This window comes from Erpetoichthys calabaricus, chromosome 2, assembly GCF_900747795.2.
Source record: "Erpetoichthys calabaricus chromosome 2, fErpCal1.3, whole genome shotgun sequence".
Classification (NCBI taxonomy): domain Eukaryota; kingdom Metazoa; phylum Chordata; class Cladistia; order Polypteriformes; family Polypteridae; genus Erpetoichthys; species Erpetoichthys calabaricus.
In genome coordinates, this window is record NC_041395.2 from 289,196,926 (window position 1) to 289,221,106 (window position 24,181).

The 24,181-nt window shown below is 37.9% G+C and overlaps 1 protein-coding gene across 3 annotated transcripts in view; it reads left to right on the forward strand.

Moving 5' to 3' along the window:
* pprc1 (PPARG related coactivator 1) overlaps positions 1–24,181 on the forward strand; it is a 77,496-nt gene that overhangs the window by 49,597 nt on the left and 3,718 nt on the right. For 2 of the 3 annotated variants that reach the window (XM_051922447.1, XM_028795726.2), the window contains exons 7-13: positions 1,097–1,157; positions 10,171–10,238; positions 12,587–13,280; positions 16,941–17,177; positions 18,066–18,150; positions 18,332–18,453; positions 23,772–23,923. In XM_051922447.1, coding sequence (XP_051778407.1) covers positions 1,097–1,157; positions 10,171–10,238; positions 12,587–13,280; positions 16,941–17,177; positions 18,066–18,150; positions 18,332–18,453; positions 23,772–23,923 — 1,419 coding nt within the window. The remainder of the gene's footprint in view (positions 1–1,096; positions 1,158–10,170; positions 10,239–12,586; positions 13,281–16,940; positions 17,178–18,065; positions 18,151–18,331; positions 18,454–23,771; positions 23,924–24,181) is intronic. The other variant, XM_028795727.2, reaches the window with a different exon arrangement.

Consider the following 24,181-nt stretch of genomic DNA (forward strand, 5'->3'; position numbering starts at 1 on the left):
TTCCTTTTGCTGTTTATATCACTGCTTAAGTTCATTTTTCCTTGTCTCCACTTCACTGAGCAGAACCTCCATTTCTGGTTCATGGAAATTCTTTTTTACACATGCTTTTGCCATTGTCTTGTAACAAAACATTGAGTTGAAGAGGCTAAGTTATATTGATTTGCATATTCAAATAGGTACAATTCTGGGAGTAGTCGGGGTGGGGCTGTAGGCACCTGCATGTGCGTTTTTAAAATTCATGTTGATTTGGAATTATAAAGGAGAAGTGTGTAGAACTTTGCTTACACACGGTTTTATACATCTGAATTTTTAAGTGCCTGCACACATTTTCAGTTTTGTCTGTACACCATGTTTAAGTGTGAGTTCTACGCACGTCGTTATACATGAGACCCCGGGTGTCTTAAAAAGTTTTAAGATGGCACATCAAATAAACTACATATATTCAAGGAACTAAGTTATTTATGAGTAGGCTGTATCCTAGGTTTTGTTTTTCCAACTATTTCAATATTTTGGTTTTTAAAAAAATGGATTTAAGTATCCCTGGCATGGCTAACTAAAGGAAGAAAGCAAATGTGCAAAAATCTAGAGGAAGAAACTATTTGGTTTGAAAATTGGAATATACACAATTGTACACATTGTAAAATAAATTAACTTCCTGAAATTGTGACAGTCTGTACTTGATTCTAACAGAATATGACAAGGAATCTAGTTGTTAAAGGTTTATCGGTATATGTAATTTCCTATTAAATGAATGCCTAATCTTATATATAATATGTATATGCTAAACGTAATATTTAATGGAATTTGTGTAATTGTTTTTAAGGGTACTTAAAAATGCAGTTATTCTTAAGTTGCAGATTAAGCAGAATTCCTGCAAGTTTAACTCATTCTATGAAAGATGCACATGCTTGTAATACTCAACACTTTGAAGGTCATTCTAAAATACGTATATATTAGGTATATGTGCACAAAGATGTATACTCCTAATTTTATTATTAGTGCACTATGTGTGGCATGTTAAAATGTTACTTTACTTTCAGGTGTCATCTTTTTCCACTGTTGCCGTTAGTGAAAAGTATTTCTTCTCTCTTTTCAGCCAAAGAAGATAAAACTAACTTAAGTGATCTTAGAAAAGAAACAGCTATAGGATGTTGTAGGTAAGTAATTGTTGTATAAGTAATGTCCAGCAGATGTGTTGTCTTGTCTTATAATGTTGGCCACAAAAAAATTACACACAGTTTTGTTGCAATTTAGTTTGCCTTTTCACTTAACACCATTTGAGAGAGAATTCTATACAGTGGGAATCTTAAGTATTCCTTTACAAGCAGTAGCACATTTGACTCTCTCAACCCCCACCACACCACCCATTTCACAATACTGTATGGATTTCTAACATGTGCACATTTTAATCACATATATGCAATTTATTCAGTTTACTTTTATATAGCAGTTTTTGGAGTCCACATGCAGAAGTGTATGATTACAAAGATTTATGCATATATTCCACAGCTTTACCATATTAGATGTGTCAGCTTCACATTCCAGCCAGGAGGGCAAAACTATGTACAGACCTGTGTAATTTATGAATAAAGTTAATAAATTGGCAAACATTTATATAGCAAAAGTGAAAGATGATTTATTTGTGGTTCTGATGTGTGGTGATAAGCTTTTTTGGACAAATAACACAGACATACTTGCTGCAATAAACTAAATAATTGCAATTCATAACATACAGATAATGGGTAGTAATAAAAAGTACAACATAAATCTATGCTAGTTTAATTTGATGTTTTTCTGTCCTATAGAAAAAGACGCATACCTTGTGAATGCTTAATTGTTACCAAAAGAATTAACCAGGAAATGCCATTCATTGCGGACCAGCTTTATAATGTTCTTGCAGTTCTGGTCCATCAACCAGTTGGATGGACAAATTATTAGCTAGCTTTAAAGTCTCTAGGGCCTTCAATTTCACTGCAGTGTTGATTTATTCAGATTGTTTGCACACTACTCCTTTGTGGGGGTTGGTAAAGTGTTGCTCTAAATTTTCCTCTTAAATTAAAGAAGAGTAACTTTTATAACTTATCCTTCACACAGGTTAATGGCTTTCAGTTATAACTGACCAGAATGTATCAGCTGGCTTTAGCCCAACTACCAAGTTATAGCTGATATTTCTTAGACTCAAAGTAGAAGTACATGCATTTTGGTTTTTGTTGACTCCATGTAGGAGATGTTTTGTCCCATTTTCTCCAGGGCCGGCTTTCTCATGCAGGCATGGAATGGTATTCAGTATCTTTTTTTTCTTAGTTTATTCCAGTGCTGTTGTCCTTCTTTGCTTGTGGTCACACCTTATGGTTGTTGACGGTACTGCAGATTGCCTTTGAGTTTCACACTAGGGCAGCCAAATTAGCCAACAAATAAGGTTCAAATATATTAATTAAAAATAAGTAAATATTCAAATATATTCCAACCCACAATACTATGTGTATATTTGCATGCCCTTTCTTTATACATTAATACAAGGGGGGCTCCGCCCCCTGCTCGCTTCGCTCGCCTACCCCCGACGTTCGGTATCCTGAAATACATTAGTCGAGCTCGTTTGTCTTGAAGCCATTCCCGCTTTGCTTGCAGCATTTCAGACGCGCATTGTAGGCTCCTGCGTTCATTGATTTTATCCAGCCAGGCTCGTGTTTGTATATCCGTCAGTCGAGCTCGTTCGTTTTGAACCCGTGCCTGCTTTGCTTCCGCAGTTTCACACGCGCGTTGTAGGCGCCTGCGTTCATTGATGTCATCTAGGTGGGCTCGTGTTTGTATCATTGAGCTGTATTGCGTCTGTGCACCTAGGCTGTGGAACTCCTTACCTTTAGTGGTTAGACAAGCCGCTTCAGTCGCCACATTCAAATCACACCTAAAAACGCACTTCTTAACATTGGCTTTTAATTCTTAACCTGTCTTATTTCCACTTGCTTTTTGCTATTTCTCTGTTTTATTGGGTCTCCTGACCGGTTTTTAGTGTCTCTGTTTTAATTCTCTCTTAATGTTTGTTTTTAATATTTTGCTTTTAGTCTTGCTTATTTTATTTAACTGTACAGCGCTTCGGTCAGTTGTAATGCTGTGTTTTTAAGTGCTTAACAAATAAAAATGGTATGGTGTATGGTATTGTGTTTGAATTCGGTGTAAAGCGTTCAGCGGTCTGTACAATCCCAAGCAGCACATTATTCCTAACTTCACTCCGCAGTAGTGCCACTCACAATATGGCGGTGACGCCTGTGCCTTCACTCCGCAGTAGTGCCACTCAAAATATGGCAGTGATGCCTGCACCTTCCGTACTTTATGGACCCGTGGGGCCTCTGTAGCCTCTTCCGTTTGAATCTGGGCTGCAGCGCAGAGTCCTCTTTTTTTGTGTGGCTGTGTCGGTAGTCGTTAGCCATGGGCGCGTTGTTGCTTAATTTCTCATTCACGTCAGTTGAGCTCTTTCGTTTTTGGGCCGTGACTCCTTCGTGCGCGGTGGATACGACTTTGCGTGCGGTTTATGAGACGCGCGCTGTACGCACCTGCGCAGTACGTCTCATGGTCCCATCGCCGTGTACCTGCGTCCATGCCATCCGGTTTACCATTCTCGGTTAGTAATATGGATAATGGTAACAATGACATTTGCAGCATCCACTGCAAAAGCAAAAGGAGAAAATCCTAGCGATACTTGCCATCTGTCGTTAAAATAAAGAGCCATCAAAGCCACCCTCGCAGATGCACTCTGTAAAAGGGAAGAAATGCACACAGTTGTCTTCTGTCTAGAATGGACTGGGTGAGAAAATAATAATTAATCCTGTTTATACAGTATAGAGCTTTTCTAACATAATGAAAGTACTTTACTGCTTTTCTGGATAGAGAGCATAAACGTAATCAACCACAAAAAATTTTAAATCCTTATAAGTCATGTGCACTGGCACAGCTTTTAGCTACATTAACATTTTTATTTTTTACCAGTGCTTCTACAACCATGAAATGCTTATGACTCCGTTGCATTGTGTTGCAGCCTTCAGATGAAAGGATGTTTGAAAACATAGTTTTTCCCCAAAGCGGGGATTGTCTGCGTACAAAGTGACATGATCAGAAAGAAAGTAGAACCACTAACTTTGAGTACTGCCTGTAAGGCTAACGCCCAGACAAAATCACCCATGATTGCTTAAATAAACTTTAAATGCTTTTTGGTCACTGAGAAAAAAAAAATCACAAGACATGTAAGATATAGTTTGCAACAGTGGCAGTTTTGTTTATTATTTTTAGCTAAGTAGAGTGTGTTTACTTTGACTTGATTAGTTTGTAGTGGTGAATGCCAGTTCAGTGCTGCAAGCAGGAGTCGGTGGTTAATGAGTAACAAATCAGATTCACAGCAAAACTATAATGTGTTCTTAATATTTTTCATTATGCTTCTTTGTTTTAAGCATTTTTGTCAAACCAGCAGTCACATAAAAGATGGACGCACTTCATGTTTGTAGAGGTAGCTAAATGTGCCTTGGTGACACTGAAAAGCCTCTTTACAGGGATACTTTAAATTATAATTATGAATGGAAAAACAGAATTATGACCTTTTATTTTTCATTTACATAATGAGAATATCTTAGCATTAAACAACAGTTTGGGATCATAGGTTTAGGAGTATACTGGGACAGGATCAGAAGCCAAATAATACTTGTACCAGAGATGTGTTAAGGAGAAAAAAACAAATGCTGTTAAAAATCATAGTAGTGGCATAGACAAAAATGTCCAAAACTATATTGTAACACATCCAAGCTGCCTCACATTATTTGTTACCAGAATGTAACAGGCTTACAACTCAACATTATGAAAAGGTTTATGTGTAAAACTAGATCTGGAAAATACCATAACTTTGAAAAGTGTGTCTTTAGTAACACAGTGCAAAAATGAGTGCGAGGTAAACCAAATAACCATTCTATTACAACCGAATGGCAGCCTTTCCCTTCCAAGACCTTTTCCAAATTTTAATTCTATTCAAATCGTGAAATTCGATCTGACAGCCCTGTTTGACACACACTGACCCTCTTATATCTAGCATTAAATTTGGTGATCAGTTGACTTCTTTCTTCAACAAAACTATTGCATTGCTTTATGTGCAGTGTCTTCTTGTGCACCTTGCTTTCCTTTAGTAAAATTTACACCTACCATATATGCTCACGTATAAGTCGGACCTCAGATCTCACATCGGTTTCTCAGACGCATCAAATTTTGTTGCAGCAGCACAGTTACTAATTTCTTTCACTACTTCAACGATGTTTAATTTAAAACCAGCTTCATATTTTCTTCTGATCAAACGCTCCATCGTAGATGAGGGATGCTCTTATGATAAAGGTGTATGAGGGTGTGAGATACAAAAAACACAAATCAGTGTAAACATTAACTTCTAAATAGTTCAGGTATTCGGCCAAACTGGAAAGAGATAGGGAGAGAGAGGTTAGGAGCCTGGGCTGATACAGCGCATTGCCACACCCACATAGAAAAAAAGGCAGTGTGCTCCGTGGTTACTCTCTCAAGTGGAAGTTAGCATATCATAATCCCTTGTACCAATAGAGTTGAGTTTTCCGCATTCGATTTATATGACCGACATTGTAACATACCAGAAATTATACTATAAAATCAAGTCCAGACTTATCCACAGGAGAACTTATCCACGAGTATATATACGGCATGTCGAACTCCATTAAGGATGGTCGTCAACTTTTACATTACAACCCTAGGTTAACCTTTGGAGTAAAAGGGGTTACCCCAACATTTTTTGTGGTTATACCCTAGGCATTGGTTTCTTGGGTGCACATAAGCTCAACTTTTTGGTTACAATAGGTGGAAAGTTTTATACATCAAGTTTGCCAGTGTTTCAGTTCTCTTTGTTCACTGACCAAGTGTTTAAATGTTGCATCACAGAGGTATCTCTTGATCAGTCTTACAGTGCATCCGTAAAGTGTTCACAGTGCATCACTTTTTCTACATTTTGTTATGTTACAGCCTTATTCCAAAATGGATTAAATTCTTTTTTTTTGTGTGTGTGTGAGAAATCACATATACATAAGTATTCACAGCCTTTTCTCAATACTTTGTCGATGCACCTTTGGCAGCAATTACAGCCTTAAGTCTTTTTGAATATGATGCCACAACCTTGGCACACCTATCCTTGGCCAGTTTCGCCCATTCCTCTTTGCAGCACCTCTCAAGCTCCATCAGGTTGGATGGGAAGCGTCGGTGCACAGCCATTTTAAGATCTCTCCAGAGATGTTCAATCGGATTCAAGTCTGGGCCACTCAGGGACCTTCACAGAGTTATCCTGAAGCCACTCCTTTCATATCTTGGCTGTGTGCTTAGGGTCGTTGTCCTGCTGAAAGATGAACCGTCGCCCCAGTCTAAGGTCAAGAGCACTCTGGAGCAGGCTTTCATCCAGGATGTCGCTGTACATTGCTGCAGTCATCTTTCCCTTTATCCTGACTAGTCTCCCAGTTCCTGCCGCTGAAAAACATCCCCACAGCGTGATGCTGCCACCTCCATGCTTCACTGTAGGGATGGTATTGGCCTGGTGATGAGCGGTGCCTGGTTTCCTCCAAATGTGACGCCTGGCATTCACACCAAAGAGTTCAATCTTGTCTCATCAGACCAAAGAATTTTCTTTCTCATGGTCTGAGAGTCCTTCAGGTGCCTTTTGGCAAACTCCAGGCGGGCTGCCATGTGCCTTTTACTAAGGAGTGGCTTCCGTCTGGCCACTCTACCATACAGGCCTGATTGGTGCAGAGATGGTTGTCCTTCTGGAAGGTTCTCCTCTCGCCACAGAGGACCTCTGGAGCTCTGACAGAGTGACCATCGGGTTCTCGGTCACCTCCCTGACTAAGGCCCTTCTCCCCTGATCGCTCAGTTTAGATGGCCGGCCAGCTCTAGAAAGAGTCCTGGGGCCTCATGTATAACGCCGTGCGTAGAACTCACACTATAACATGGCGTAAGCACAAAAGTGGGATTGTGCGTACGCACAGAAAAATCCAGATGCAGGAATCTGTGCGCACGCATACTTTCCCGTTCTTCCACTACATAAATCCCGATTTGCGTGAAAAGTAACGCACGTGCACGCGCCTTCTGTCCCGCCCCAACTCCTCCCAGAATTACGCCTCTTTGAATATGCAAATCAATATAAATAGCCTTCTGTGAAAAGACAATGGGAAAAGCACGGGAGAAAATATAAGAATTTCAGCGAATACCAAGTGGAGGCAAAGGAAAAACGTACTATTTGTTGGTTTAAACAGTGGTATAATCAACAAAAGGAAGCTGATCGAGTGACAGAGTGTCGGAGAAACTCGAAGGCTCAACTTCACAAAGTCGCACAGTGCCCGAAATAAAAAAGAAATCACATATCAAAGTCGCCGTGAAAAAGCGAGTCGTAGCCCACCGTCTGAGTGTCATATGAAAGCTTATTAGGGTACAGACAAAAAAAAGGCATACAGTGGGGAAAAAAAGCACGAAATGTCAACTTTAATCTCGAAATTTCCACTTTAATCACGTAGTTTATTTTGCCATTAAAGTAGAACATCATAAACTTCATCTTAAAATCGTTTAATTTACTAGTTTCTCAAATCCCATTGTAACTAAAGTGGCATGTTAAATGCTTTGTTCTGTATTTGATCTTCTATGTGCTCTATGTGTATGAATCACTACCTGCTTTTTAAACGGGCTTTCTCTTTCTCCGACAGGACACATAATCCATTACATTCGTGATATTACAGCTCTCTGAATAATTAAAATACTGAGATGTATACGTGATATCTTTTTCATGATGATAGGAATGAAAGCATGTTATTAAACATGGGAACACGGTGGCGCAGTGCTTGTTCATGTCTCACGCAAGAGGCTTGCTGCGCCATGCGCAACCTTCAATTAAATAATTTATCACAGCAGTACTGTCTCTTTCAAACGTACTAACCTCCAATTCCTGTCCTTACTTTTCTTTCTCCAAAAACTCAATCGCCACACAATAAGCTATGTAATAGACGTGAAGCCATCTGTAAGCTTAGAACTTCGATTCTTCAAAACTTTTAAGGAACATTGAAATATCTTAGTAGTACGTGTTTAATTATTATATCCGTCTATCTTTCCAGTGTCGCGTCAGCACCAGCAAGAATACAGAGCAAGGCAGAAACAATTACTAAACTAGCTAGCGCTGCGGTACCGTGTCCTCACATGTTTAATTATAAACAATACAGATTATTTAAATGAAGTTAAAGTTTTATCTGTATAATATAATCAACATGTTTTGCTGCATTTCGTCTTAGAAATGAATACCGTCATCACATGTAAATACGCGCTTTATAAAGTGGCGCAGGTTGTGCAATATTATAACTGTAGTGCAAGTTTACAGTGGGGTAATTGTACTTATAAGTCCAAATATTTCTACAAGGAGCACTTGATGGACTGATTTAGTGTGTTTAGAGTTCTTGGGATGAAACTGTTTCTAAACCGCGAAGTCCGTACAGGGACTAAAGCGTTTGCTGTGGCTCAGGCAGCATCTGATTCATGCTCTGTACCGATAATTCTCTTTCCAATCAGCTGCTGCTGTGATTTCCCACTCAGATACAGTGATATAAATACTCCGAGTGGTGCAGTGAGAGTAATGTGGAAAAAGATGATCTGCTGTGGCAACCCTTAACGGGATCAGCTGAAAGAACATGCAGTGAGAGTTACAACGCTAAAGCAGTTATGGTATTTGGAATACTATGGCTATTCCCTGGACCATTATATTGCTACAGGTTAATTACAATCAGATGCATTACACTAATAAACAATATGCAGTTAATTTCAGTGTATTTATAAAGCCGCGCCAGGAATGTGGATTTAAGAATGAAAGGGTGATCACACAGGAACAGTAGCACTGCTTTGACACTGGGTGCCGCCAGTCTGCAAAACCGGGCGGATAAATTGCGTACGCCAAGGAATGAGTTACCGTGGAAATGTGCGTGGCTTTACGGCAAGTTTAGGTTTTATACATCGCGATTTGAGCGTGGAAAGGTTCGTACGCAACATTTCTGTGCGTACGCACCGTTTATACATGAGGCCCCTGGTGGTTTCGAACTTCTTCCACTTACGGATGATGGAGGCCACTGTGCTCATTGGGACGTTCAAAGCAGCAGAAATTTTTCTGTAACCTTCCCCATATTTGTGCCTTGGGACAATCCTGTCTCGGAGGTCTACAGACAATTCCTTTGACTTCATGCTTGGTTTGTGCTCTGACATGAACTGTCAACTGTGGGACCTTGTATAGACAGGTGTGTGCCTTTCCAAATCATGTCCAATCAACTGAATTTACCACAGGTGGACTCCAATTAAGCTGCAGAAACATCTCAAGGATGATCAAGGGAAACAGGATGCACCTGAGCTCAATTTTCAGCTTCATGGCAAAGGCTTGTGAATACTTATGTACATGTGCTTTCTCAATTTTTTTTATTTTTAATAAATTTGCAAAAATCTCAAAGTTTTTCACATTGTCATTGTGGGGTGTTGTGTGTAGAATTCTGAGGAAAAAAATGAATTTAATCCATTTTGGAATAAGGCTGTAACATAACAAAATGTGGAAAAAGTGATGTGCTGTGAATACTTTCCGGATGCACTGTATATTGGATGAGACTCACAAGGTGTATTCCAAAGATGGCTCTGTGAGTAGAACATAGCCTTTACCTGCAGTTAAGTGTCCATAAGAATCTGACTTCTTAAGCAAATTACTTGTGTGCCAAAGCAAAGTGGACAATACAAGTTTGTCGTATAAAAATCATAAGCTTACAGTAGCTGTTTGCTTAAACACATTTTTCAAGGATTTCTAAGAACTAAAGTAGTATGCTTGTAGCATCTTTTACAGACCTTGAAAGATATATATAAGTATAAAAGTTACTTTGCATGAAAACCACACGCTTCATTTTACTTTTGTTCCTGAGCCATGGATGTGACAAAAGCAACATTTCTGACAAGACCTGTTAGACTGTCTTACAAAAAATAATACTTGGACGGTGTTACTTATGTTGTATTGTTGTCTTGACTGAGTAGATTTTTAATTAGGTTAAACTGTTTGGAAGGTTTTGAGATGATGTTCATGAAACTATAATTGCTAATTTACTTATACATTTCTTTTTTAAGGAGATCAGAACATCCAGAGAAGAAGCTGCTAGAACGTGTACGTGTTCCAGATCTTACTAATACTGCTGGTATGTATAGAAACTTGAGTAATAATTTTCAGTACAGGATTGGAAGATTTTGATGCAGGGAGCTACTAGGCTGTAGCCTTGGTTAACATCAAATTCTTAATCAGTATAGATGACACTTAGCCAAATTTAGCAGTTTGCTAATTTATAAATTTAAAAAAATACATAGCCTGGTCTTACATGGTGCATGAGTCTAGGCATAAAAACTAAAGCATTAAAACTTACCAAATACATCCATTTTCTTTCCAGGAGTGTTATTGGGTATTGATCTGTGTCTTGAGGTCTCACATATACTTTAAAACAGTGTATATGTGTCATTTTGGATTAAAAATGGAAAAAAGCAAAACATTGTGAAATTTAGCCCTTTTAAAAGGAGAATTGGTGTGTGCTTCACCTCACTGCCCTTCTCCCTCCACAGCCACCTTTCAGTCCCATGAGTGTTGTTTTCTTAAGTACTTCTATTTCACCTCAACATAGTTATAACGACATTGTTGAATATTTGCTACCAGGTGCTGAATTGCTTTGTCTGTACTGTAAACAGCTAGGTGATAATCACCAGAAAAAGATCATAGACACATTTGAAAAATCTGCCCATGCTCTAATTTCAGTCATGGGCTGCAGAAATATGGAATTGAGTAAATGTCTGCCCAAAGGAAGACACTTGTAAAAGTTAATTACTTTTACTCATGTAAAGTCATTGTCCTCTGTTGTAATCTTGTGATCACACCCTCAGCAAAAGTGACTAAGCATGCACTATAAAATTTGTTAATTGATTTGTGAAACATCAGTGTGTTTCACCGTGGTTTAGATCTATGATGTAATCTGCCTTTTTCATTTCCACAGTATATTGTTGTCATGTATACATGCAACTTGCCACTGAAAGTGCATCATGAGGAGTGTTGATTGGCATTGTGAAGGAACCATCAACCAGCAAGTGACATTGAACTGGTTATAATAAATTACATTTTATCAGTTAATTGTCTATCATATATACAAATGCAATGGGACTCCTATGTGCAAGCTTGACAGGCAGGCAGGCAGGCACCATGCCTCCGCTTGGCATGAATATTACTCTGTAGAATGTGTAAAATATAATTCAGAATGTAACGGGTGATAACCAGCCCATGCCACAATCACTCCATGATTCTGTGGTTCATGATTTCAGTTGCATAAAGCCTTGTATAGGTTCCCTGAGAATGGCATTAGTGTTTCTCACTCAACTTGGTCCAGTATCCAATTAGAGGAAAGAAGTGGCACAAGATGGCATGCTTACAGCCACAGCAGACCTGATAATGTACGGAAAATGTGGTGATAAATAGTTGGTTTTCTTTCCTTGATGAGCATATGAATCTGAGGATGCACGAAGGCCGACTGTCGAATTTGATTATATATAAAGTGCTGTTTAGGAAAAATAATCCAATGATTTGAATGTGCATTTGCCATGTACATCATATACTTCAGCATTCAGTATAAAAAAAAAATGTATGATTTGAGTACACATGGTATAAGGAAAAAAATGTGTAATTTCAGTATGCATGTGATGTCTGTGGCTAGTGCATGTTTTAAATAGTTTACAGTCACACAGTTTACAGTCACCTTAAAATACACTGGATGCGTGGTCAGATTAAATAATTTCATGGATTACTGAATGCTCTGATGCAATATCAAACACTTGCAGCATTTTTGAGCAGAGCATCATTTGTTAAAAGCCATTGCAGAACATGACCATTGTTGAAATGGAACTGAACAGAATAAAGGAGGAAAATATGTATGCACAATGAATGTGCCAATTACGGTAAATGTCAAACCTTCACCCGTGACTGTTACTGCAAGCAGACAAACAAGAAACGTATTCGTACGTTAAGAAGATAATAGGAAGAATCTGAAATTAATTTAATTCCTTCAGGTTTGCATTTGTTGTCAAAAACATGTTTCAAAAACACAAAAGGCATGTTTTCTTAAACCGGAATCTTTTGCCGCTTGTAGGTGTAGCAGTCATTAAGTAAATTGATTCATTAAGTGAAAATGTTTAGTCTTGTATCCCAAAGCTGTGCCTAACAAATTGGGAACGAAAATTGGTCAGGTATTAGTTGAGTGTATTTCTTTATATTAATATGCAACTGTGCATGTCAAATGCTATTGGAACAGGTTTTAGTTTGCTTTTGTCCTATCATGATAAAGAATACTTAGAAAATTAACTTTTGTTACCACTTAGTGCAGTAGCTACTAGTAATTGATTAGAATGACTGTTACTTTTGTACATAAGCAAAACTATGCAACTATTTTTGTAGTAGTTGGTTAGTTGCATCTGAGCACAAAAAGCTAATTTTAAGACTTGTTTTCCTGTGCAGGTCTGACTCCTCCTGCTACACCCCCTCATCAGATGTGGAAACCTCTAGCTCCAGTTTCTCTTCTTGGGAAGCAAAAATCAGAGATTATCAAAGTCTCTCCTACTAAAAACATTCAGATGAATCAATCAAAAAAGCTTATGAATAATGTCTGTACCTCTGTAATCACACAGGTAATTTCTCCACAAATATCTGTCCCACCAAATTCACAAATATCTCCATATGTTAACTTTGTGGACCATGACTACTGCCTTCCACATGTAACAAACCAACGGTCTGAGGGAGTTAATCGCTGGAATGTTAAACGACAGTCAGGCATCACAATCAAACCAATAAAGCATTGTTCAGTGCCACTAAATCAAACCCCTTCAGTAGTTGTGCGAGAGCGCCCAAAGAATTTGGTGACAAAGTGCCCTGAAAATGATGACTTGCAGCCTTTGGATCATAGGACTCCCATGCAAGAGAAAGTCTACCTATCTGGTTCAGTTCTTTTGTCCCCAGAAGCCTCCCCATCAAGAGAGAAATCAGAAGATCCATCCAGAGAGCAGCACACGCATTCTCTTAAATACTCTTCAAGTCCAGAGAGAAGAAAAAGAGAGGGCAAACGAAGAAACTACCGAAAACGTTCAGTTTCTGTATCATCTGACTCTTCATCATCCTCTCAATCCAGATCACCACCAAGGAAGAGAAGAACAAGGTAAAAAGATTCATACACACACACTTTTTTATTTTTTTTTTATTTATTTTTTTTTATTATTGGGAATACAACTGCTTTGTGATCATATGTGTTGCTGCAGTTTAGTTGAATTTTGGATTTTAGGGATACGTGAGATACAAAAGTACATTATTTTTATTCATTAAATAATATTGCAGCTGCAGTGTAAATTTAAATTTAGGGTGAAGTTATTTCAGAAATGTGTTGTCAATTTAAGCAATGAGAATTTACTACCGTGTTTCCCCGAAAATAAGACAGGGTCTTATATTTATTTTTGTTCCAAAAGATGCACTAGGGCTTATTTTCAGGGGATATCTTATATTTATTCCTGTACAACAATATACATTTATCCAAATACAGTCGTGTCATCTGGAATATCGTCATAACTCTCCACACTCAAACCCTGAATTTCTTGCTACTCCAGCCACTTTTAGGATCCTCCAGGATCGATGTGCGCTTTTCGATGTTTAATGAATGGTTTGAAGTGGTGAAGCAAAATGCCGACCTACAAATGCATTCCTGGTGCTTTGATATTCAAGTGTTGCATATTCCTCAAAGTAACGACACAACACATTTTTAAAGTCTCACATACCATGTATGTGCCATCTTTCTTTCTTTCTTTCTTTTTCTTTCTCTTTCTTTCTTTCTTTCTTTTTTTTTTAATAATACTATCAGAATGTACATCACCGTATTTGAGCCACAGAGAGAAAAAAAATAAGGACATAATAAAAATGTCTGATTTGTGATTAAACCTCGTAGTTTACTTTATCATTAAAGCAGACCGTCGTAAAAGTCATCTTAAAACTGACCCAGTTGTTAAATCACTGTGCGATTCTGGGGCTTCCTCTTCACCTGACAGCAGCAGCAAGGAACATCGCCACACAGAACACATTAAATTTATAATATTCCAACTCTCTGCACATTTAGAATTCTTAGATTTAATACTTGATATCACTTTCATGATGAAATGCATTAAAAATATGTATGTTACACATATGGGGTGGCATGGTGGCAAAGCGGTGGTGCTGCTGTCTCGCAGGGAGTCACGTCCCTTGTGATCCCTGCCTGGAGTTTGCATGTTTTCCTGGTGGGTTTCCATAGTTTGGGAATTTGGTGAAGTTACAATGACGCCAGTGTATGTGTGTGCTTGTGTTCACCTTGCGATGAGCTGATGCCCCAGTGTGCTTGTGTTCACCTTGCGATGAGCTGATGCCGCATCCAGAGGTTTTGTTTCTGTCTTGAGCCGATGCTGCTGGAATGTGCACATCCCTGAATTGATGGATGTAATCAGTAAACCTCCTTTTCAGAGATATTGTGGCGAGGTGTCCTCAGAATTTAATGGATGTTTTGGGCACACGTGTTGCAGCTCGTGAAGTATAAACTTGGCCTTAGGCGCCATTACTTTTCAGCTGACGATCTTGACTAGTGCTTATTTTTGGGGTAGGGCTTATATTACAGAACAGCCTGAAAATCATGCTAGGGCTTATCTTTGGAGTAGGTCTTAGTTTCGCGGAAACACGGTAGGTCTGTTGAAAATGTCTCTCGCTGCAGACTGTTACATAATACAGTATATGCCTATGTTTTTTTTTTTTTTTTTTAAATCATTATAAAATTCACAACGGGTGGCGCAGTGGGTAGCGCTACTGCTTCGCAGTTAGGAGACCCGGGTTCACTTCCTGGGTCCTCCCTGTGTGGAGTTTGCATGTTCTCCTCCTGTTTGCGTGGGTTTCCTCTGGGTACTCCGGTTTCCTCCCACAGTCCAAAGACATGCAGGTTAGGTGCATTGGTGATTCTAAATTGGCCCTAGTGTGTGGGTGGGTGTGTGTATATGTGTATGTATATGCACCCTGTGGTGGGCTGGCGCCCTGCCCAGTGTTTGTTTCCTGCCTTGCGCCCTGTGTTGGCTGGGATTGGCTCCAGCAGACCCCTGTGACCCAGTAGTTAGGATATAGCGGGTTGGATAATGGATGGATGGAATTATCACAAAATCCATGTCCTTGTTGTTAAGCCCTTCGTGGACCTTAACTCCAGAAGCTTATTTTCAAATTCTGGTCTGGTCACTGTATGTTGAGTTTACATAGATTTTATTCCCACATCCCAAAAATATACAGGCTAGGTTGAGTGGGTACCTTAAATTGGCCTGGAATAACTGATTGATGATGGATTCCACATGATTATTGACCACACTGTCTAGGTGTTGTTTTTATGGCATCCCATAATATTATGAGGGATGCTCCGATCTGTTTTTTTAAGTCCAATACGTTACTTGATTGGCCAGTCCTCCCTCTCCCCCCCCCCCCTTAATAAAATTTTTACACTAACCTCTTGCATACCCAAATAGAAGTCTTGTTTCCCACATTTAAGTGTATTTTTATAAATAAATTATAGACCACAGGTGTTAACTGTTCATTTTTTTTTATTAAAATGAAATTCTGTAGGTTTCTTGTTCAGTGACTATAAAATTCTAAAATAAATAAAATTTCCTTAAAATACTTTAATAAAATTATGTACCAAAATAGTTATTAATAATACATATGGCATGAAAGAAACAAATGCTTTTCATAATTACAAGCTGTCATGTTAGTTACGTTTTTCTGTTCCTATCTGAAATAGGGCATAATTAAAAAAATAAATAAAATAATAACTTTTTCTACCAACAAAAATATATTTTACCACAATCAATTAATTGAAATTGTCAATTAAATGCTGCTTAAATGTAAATACACATGCACTTGTGTTTTAATCATTAATTGCATTACAGCTTTTTGCTGTTAAAATATACATTTACTATATTTGGTAAATGTGTATCAGCTAGACAATTCTTGAGGTGTAATTATAAAATATGGATTACCATTTTAATTACGTCATACTTGTTTCTTACCAGAACTTGTGCAGTATAACAAATAATAAACAGTAGAAATCTAACAAAAAGCCTATTGTTTGCTAAGCATTTAAATTTTGTCTTCATGTTTTCTTTTTCCAATTAAATATTTAAGCTGTTGCATTTTAAACAAGCTTGCTGTCCAAACTCAAAGGGTATTCATTTTAAAACTCAAAGGGTATTCATTTTAATTTAAAGGACAAAATGAAAAGGTCTGATTTTCATTAAAATGGCTTTTCTTGCTGTATGTCTAGTTGCACAGGACAGCTCCTCCGATTGCCTTTTTTTTTTTTTTTTAAATATATGTATACAGTTTATTACTCGGCTTTCTTTAACATAAAGGCTAACATATCAATTGCCTCTCATTCTTTAATTAAAAAAGAAGCGAGTGAAATTCCTCTTTGTTTTCTGCAGGAAAAAAAAGGATGTGCGCTGGCTCAACATCCATAATATACCTTGTATAAAGGAGCACTGCAACTAAATTACTGTAATGCTTAGTAAAGCTGGGGCTGAAAATGTCAGTTTTTGTGACCAGCCTTTTTACCAATCACTGTTTGAGACCCTTTCACTAAAAAAAAAAAAAAAAATCTCCAATTTAGGTTGGCAGCTGATTGATTGGATCATCCCTAGATATTATTTTGCAGTATGCTGGTTTTAAAACTAAATGATAATTCATTCACAGTACTGCATTCTATAATAAGCTTCCATGTTGTGTGTTTTGTCTATTATTTTCATGAATACTGTTTTTTTCCTCCTTTCAGATACAGATCACATCGCTTGCAAAGTAGCTCTAGTTCATGCTCCAGCTCCAGCTCCAGCTCCAGTTCTAGTTCTAGGTCCCGATCCAGGTCCCAGTCCCGGTCTCTTTCCCATGTAAGGAGACGACGCTACTCCTACTCTAGTTCATGCTCAAACTCTAGAAGTCGATCTAGGTCTTCATCTCGATCCAGGTCTTCAGGCCATAGGCATGTCAATCAGAGGCAAAGTCAGTGCAACAGGTAAAATTTATTCGTGACAAACAATATCTTTCTGGATTCTACAAACTTGCAAGTTTAATAATGTTTGAAGCTAAATGTTTCCCATGTTAATTTTCAAAATGTAACAATACTGAAACATTTGTGGAAGCTTCCAGTTGTTGAGTTACTTTTGATTACTACTTTAGCACTTCTGAAGTTGTACCTTATAAGAACACTTTTTTTAATGAGATTTGATTTAATGGCTGCATTACCAAAATTATTTTATAGTAACCTATAAATGTGTCTGGGACCCCAAAAGGCATTTCACATGTGGATGTACGTATCCTTTAGATTTGAAGTCCTTCGTAATATAAAAGCTTGAGCTAACCTAAAAAAATACTTTTTGGTTGCTGCCCATGCAGTTGTAGCTGAGTACTGTATTTTCCTTTACTACAAAGAAATGCTCAATGTCCAGCTGGGCATTTCCTGCAGAAGGTTTTGGAAATTTTAGTGAAAAAATTAAATATGCTAGTGCTTTACATCTCTGAGTGAAGTTATGATGCATTTTTGCAATTTGAGGGTGTTTGTATTTATTTATTTTTTTTGGTTTTCTGTGCATTTTACTTTAGTCCATTTATTACATGTCAAGTCTGTCTAAGATATTCTTCTATAATAAATAAAGCACATTGCAAAAATACTATTCTCTTAGCACAATATGTTAAAAAAATTATCAGCATTGCATGATGCTATGTACATATAAATTTCTCATTAAAGTTTATTAATTTCATTTTATAGTTTTTTAACAATAAAATGAAAACCTTACTTTCTTAATCATCATGAATTTCTTTGTTTAAAACTTGTATTAAGCAATTTTACTTTTTAATGTGTGCTATCCAACCAAAATGCTTCTGATCTTTTTCTGCCTGATAGCCCAGACTATAACTACTACTACAATGGATCAAGGGACTGTGGTCAGCAGCAGTTTCTTCGAGACCAGCGCAAGGAAAAAGCAGTTGTAAGTTTCTTACATCACTACTTATTTGTTTATAGTTACTTTTTTTTTATACATTCTGGAATACCATCCTCCTCTTCATCAGGATTTTAAAGGGCCTTCAGCTTACTAAAAAGATATTTAGCTAATTATTTTTAGGAGCATTGTTACATGTGTTGTCTCAGCAATGTGTTGTTAATTTTAGGAGGAAAGACGCATTGTTTACGTGGGAAAAATCAGAAGTGACATGACCAGAAGAGAGTTGAAAGAACGCTTTTCTTTGTTTGGAGAAGTAGAAGATTGCACTCTTCACTTCAGAGAGGAAGGGTGAGAATTTACTTAAAGCAGCTGTCTGTGGCTTTTTAAGCTTTTCTTTATCTACCTTCATCAGTTATACGTTTGATCACCTAGTAAGAAAAACAAATGACGGGCTAGAAATTGCCAGATCACTTCATATTACACTGTGTATAAAACATTACTATGATAAATGTTTGCATGTTAGTTTATATACAGTATATAAGAATGTTTACCAAGGCTACTGCAAAAGAAGTATGTTACATCATAGGGTTGTGTGGTATACATCATAGGGTTGTGTGTTACCTCATAGGGTTGTGTGGTGTTAACAAAAGTACAGAAAACCCATATTTTAAAATTTTATTGCACCAGCATTTCAGGATGTTCGGTACTGAAGGTAAACCACTGCTTTCCTCATAATCCACCTTGCCAAACTTCTCTCCATACTTGCTCTTGCTATTGTGGAAAAACATCATTTTTGTAGACGTCCATAACCTTACACTACAGCATGCCTGTTCCATGTGTACATAAGCAGTAAAAAATGTACAGTAAATGTGAATAAAATAATATAAACGGAGTTTACAGCATCATACAAATAAAGTTTTTGCTTCTGTTTTGAATGTGTGTGCTCTTTAGACATTTTGCACAGGATATGTGTAAGAAGAGTGAAGTTCACACACACTTTTTAGGGGTTGTATACATGGCCCAAAAAAATTAGGGGAACACATAAATCACACACAGAATCTCGAATGAAATATTCAAGTGGAAAGTCTTTACTGAGTAATAATGTGTAATTCATGGAGAACAAGGATTCAACATCACAATGAAAATCACAGGCTGATCCAACTTGCGTGAATTTCATCATGGCAACTCATAATATGACTCAGTAGTGTGTATGTCCCCCACTTGCCTGTATGCACTCTCAACAATGTCTGGGCATGTGCCTGATGAGATAGTCCTGAGGGATCTCCTTCCAGACCTGGATCAGGGCATCAGTGAGCCCCTGGACAGTCTGTTTTTCTATTGGGCAGCTTCGGATGCACCAACATATAATGTCCCGGAGGTTCTCAGTTAAGATTCAGGTCTTGGGAACATGCCGGCCAGTCAGTGGATATTTTTCTAAATTAAAATGTCAGTCTTTACAAGTTAACTCTGCATGTTTGAATTTTACAGGTGTGGCATATGGCCCTGCTTGCTCTACTCCTTCAGCAATCAAATAAAGAGCAGAGAGTGTTGTTCAGATTGTCTTTTAGTGTTCAGCAAAACTAAACATTTAGTCTTTTCACAAGATACTCATTCTATCTGAATCCACTAGACGTGCTTCAGTCCAGTTATTCTGTATTTACCTATTTAGATGTGAGTTATGATAGTAGAAATAATGTTCCTTTATGCTGTTTTTAGAGTACAGTAATCCCTCCTCCATCGCGGGGGTTGCGTTCCAGAGCCACCCGCGAAATAAGAAAATCCGCAAAGTAGAAACCATATGTTTATATGGTTATTTTTATATTGTCATGCTTGGGTCACAGATTTGCGCAGAAACACAGGAGGTTGTAGAGAGACAGGAACGTTATTCAAACACTGCAAACAAACATTTGTCTCTTTTTCAAAAGTTTAAACTGTGCTCCATGGCAAGACAGAGATGACAGTTCCGTCTCACAATTAAAAGAATGCAAACATATCTTCCTCTTCAAAGGAGTGTGCGTCAGGAGCAGATAAAGTCACAGAGATAGAGAAAAGCAAACAAATCAATAGGGCTGTTTGGCTTTTAAGTATGCGAAGCACCGCGGCACAAAGCTGTTGAAGGCGGCAGCTCACACCCCCTCCGTCAGGAGCAGACAAAGAGAGAGAGAGAGAGACAGAGTTTGTTTTTCAATCAAAAATCAATACGTGCCCTTCGAGCTTTTAAGTATGCGAAGCACCGTGCAGCATGTCGTTTCAGGAAGCAGCTGCACAAAAGATAGCAACGTGAAGATAATCTTTCAGCATTTTTAGACGAGCGTCCGTATCGTCTAGGTGTGCAAACAGCCCCCCTGCTCAATCCCCATACGTCAGGATCAGAGAAAGTCAGCGCAAGAGAGAGAGAAAAGTAAGCTGGGTAGCTTCTCAGCCATCTGCCAATAGCGTCCCTTGTATGAAATCAACTGGGCAAACCAACTGAGGAAGCATGTACCAGAAATTAAAAGACCTATTGTCCGCAGAAATCCGCGAACCAGCAAAAAATCCGCGATATATATTTAAATATGCTTACATATAAAATCCGCGATGGAGTGAAGCCGCGAAAGGCAAAGCGCGATATAGCGAGGGATTACTGTATACTTTTTGTTCTTTTAATATAAATGTGTAAAACATTTTATCCTTGTATTTAAATGTCGGAATCTTTTTGGGTTGTGCTGTCAGTTTATAGGGCTGCGCCATAGCTGGAGAGAAAGCTATATAGTTTTAATGTCTAGTAGGGGTGGGCGGTATGACCAAAATTCTATATCATGGTATTTTTCTAAATTTTCACGGTATTCTGCGGTATTTTTTTCCCATGCATGAGTGGGTGTTAACCACATTTTCCACTGCAATTACTGCAGTAGACTGGCTAAGAATAACCTATTCTACTGTCATGAGAATTTTACATTGTACAAAAAAAACATTTTAATGTACACACAAGTATTAATACAGGTTTGCATGGCCCCATAAAGTGATAGTTTTCAAGGGGATGGCACTAATGAAGAAGAGAAGGAATTACATTGCATGACAGTTGCATTCAAAATATAGAACCTTTTTATTGAATACATTTTGCAAACAACTTAAAACTATAATTTTGACAACATATTTTCAACCATCCAAAGAGACATTTAGACGTAGTAAAATATCAAGAGGTGCTTGTCAAAAAAATTGTATTGCACTGAACATGTCTTAGAAAAGGAATAAATAGTAAATACTTTTTGTAAACCAACTACACTTTCTGTTAATGTTAACCATCTCTGTCCACTGACACATTAAAGTGACTTTTTAAACAGCTTTACCATCATTAAACTGCATAATATTTAAACTAATAAATAATAATAAAATAAATAATAGTATTATTACTGATAGTTGCACTATTACTTCAAGACTTCAAGCCCAGGTGCATTACACAGTATTCACCAAATTAAAATAAAATAAAATAAGTGCAACTTGGTGATGACATCTTTACCAACTGAACCATCATTTAGGCAAACTGCATTAATATGGACCTTGCTTCAAGCTAAGCTATATACATAAATAATAAAAGTGCAACTTGCATTTATAATGCTATTTGTGGTATAGCCCAATGGAATCGTATTAGGGCCATGGTGAAGAAGAAAAAATACGGACACGGAAGAAAAAAAGCAAACTATATGTCAAGAATAAAGTCGACATGTTTACTTTTTTCTCGACATTTCCACTTTAATTATGACGCTTCTGTCGAGATTAAAGTCGACATTTCCACTTTATTCTCAGTTTATTTTATAATTAAAGTAGAATGTCGTAAACTAACCATCCTAAAATCAATGTTTAATTCACTAGATTTTCTCAAACCCCGTCATAAGTTAATGCAGCACATTAAATGCTTTAAGTGTTCCCCGACCCAGTTGTTAATCACTACACATCTTAAACTGACTTCCTGTTGCACTAAGAGGCAGCGATCACCGCACAGAATACATTCACATCATGATATTAATGTAGAATGCCAAAATAATTTTTCATGATGAAATGCATTAAAGCAGGTATTAAACATGCACGGTAGTGAAGCGGTAGTGCTGCTCCCTCGCAGTAAGAGGTCCCCAGGTGTATGTTCAGTGTAGAGAACTCTATGGCAGGTGTGACAAGGTTCCAAAAAACTGGGTGTATGAATGGGTATCGCAAAGGTTTAACTTAAAATATTGTGTAAATGTTGGGTTTGTGATCTGGTGGTCGGAGACACGAACACAGAATTCAGTGGTTGTTCTTCTGAGCTGGCTTTCTTTATTGCACGCATGCTGTCTCTGTCTGACGTACCAAAACCCCAGTTCCTATCCTTCCTTTTTCTTTCTCCACATAACCAATCGCCACACGATAAACGTCTTTGTGAAATTAAAACTAGTTATAAACTTAGCCCACGGAGTGTTCAGAACTTTAAAAATGTCTTCGTTATACATGTTTAATTATGCCATCCATTCAGGGTTGCGCCCATCCCAGCAAGCATTGTGTGCGAGGCAGGAGCAAATCCTGAACGAGTCGCCAGCACATCGCAGGGTCAATACGAGCAACACACACACTAGCAGGGTCAATATAGCATAACAAAACCCCACATCCTACATGACTTTGAAAGGAAACTGAAGCACGCAGAGTAAACCCACCAGAAAAACATGCAAATTCAAGGCAGGGTACACCCGAGACACCCTTGCTGCGAGGCAGCAGTGCAACCTCCATGCCGCCGTGCCCCCACATGATTAATACATGCTTTAATGCATTTCATCATGAAAATTATATCAAGTATTTATCTTAGCATTCTAAATGTTCAGAGAGCAGGAATATCATGAATTGAATGTATTCTGTGTGGCGATCGCTGTGGGCGCCTCCTCAGTACAAGAGGAAGTCAGTTTAAGTAGCACGTACCGATTTAACATGGCTCGGGGAACACTTAACACAAAGCATTTAATGTGCTATATAACTTATGACGGGGTTTGAGAAAATCTAGTTAATTTAAATATTCATTTTACGATGAAGTTTAGTTTGATGTTCTACTTTAATGACAAATTACGAGAATAAAGTCAACATATCGTCACACTATTACACAGTACCCAAGTACATTACACAGTATTGAAAAAAAATAAAACAAGTACAACTTGGCTTGCAGTATTATCCAATAGTATAGAAACAGTATTTACACATTTGAACATAATGGTCCACATCCATTTAGACCTTTTAAAACCAAAGTATCTCCAGGCAACGGCCGTGACTCCTTTTTTTTTGGCAAAAGTTCTTCTGTGTCATCATGTTCAACTTTATTGTCAGCTTCAGTTTCAGAATGTTCTCTGTCCATTTTCACCGCGCAATACCTACACTACCACTACCTATTTAGCGGTGTAGCAGTGAAAAATAGCCCCCTCGCAACACCTCTGTGATTAGCGGTGTAGCAGTGAAAAAGGTCCCTGCTTGAACAGTTTCCCGCTATGCCACATTCCGAACGTCGTTTAGGCAATTTAAACCGGTGTTGCGATATAAGAAAAATCCATATCATAACAAAAATAAACGGTTTTCGGTATGAACTGGTATACCACCCAGCACTACTGTCTAGTAAATATATATAATATATATTAAAGTATTAGTTTAACTAAAATTATATCCTTATTTTGCAGGGATAATTATGGTTTCATTACTTACAAGCATACAGGCCATGCATTTGCTGCTATAGAAAATGGACATAAACTTCGTCAACCTAATGAGCTCCCTTTTGATCTCTGTTTTGGAGGCCGTCGACAGTTCTGCAGGTCCAACTATGCAGATCTTGGTGAGTTTACTTTATACTCTGATACCATAATAAAATCTAAAGTAGTGTTGATAAAAATGGGGAGCATTCAGATAAATATTTAAGTAGCTTGGTCTGTCAGGAGGACAGATGATCTACATTACATTGCCTGCAAGTTGTTGGAGTTTCTGCCTCACAGTGATCTTCAAGTTTACTGCATGTGATAATTGACTTCCCAGTTGTATATTATACTTGTATCCTTTATTTAAGAGATGCCTTTTCCCAAGACCGCTACCAAGT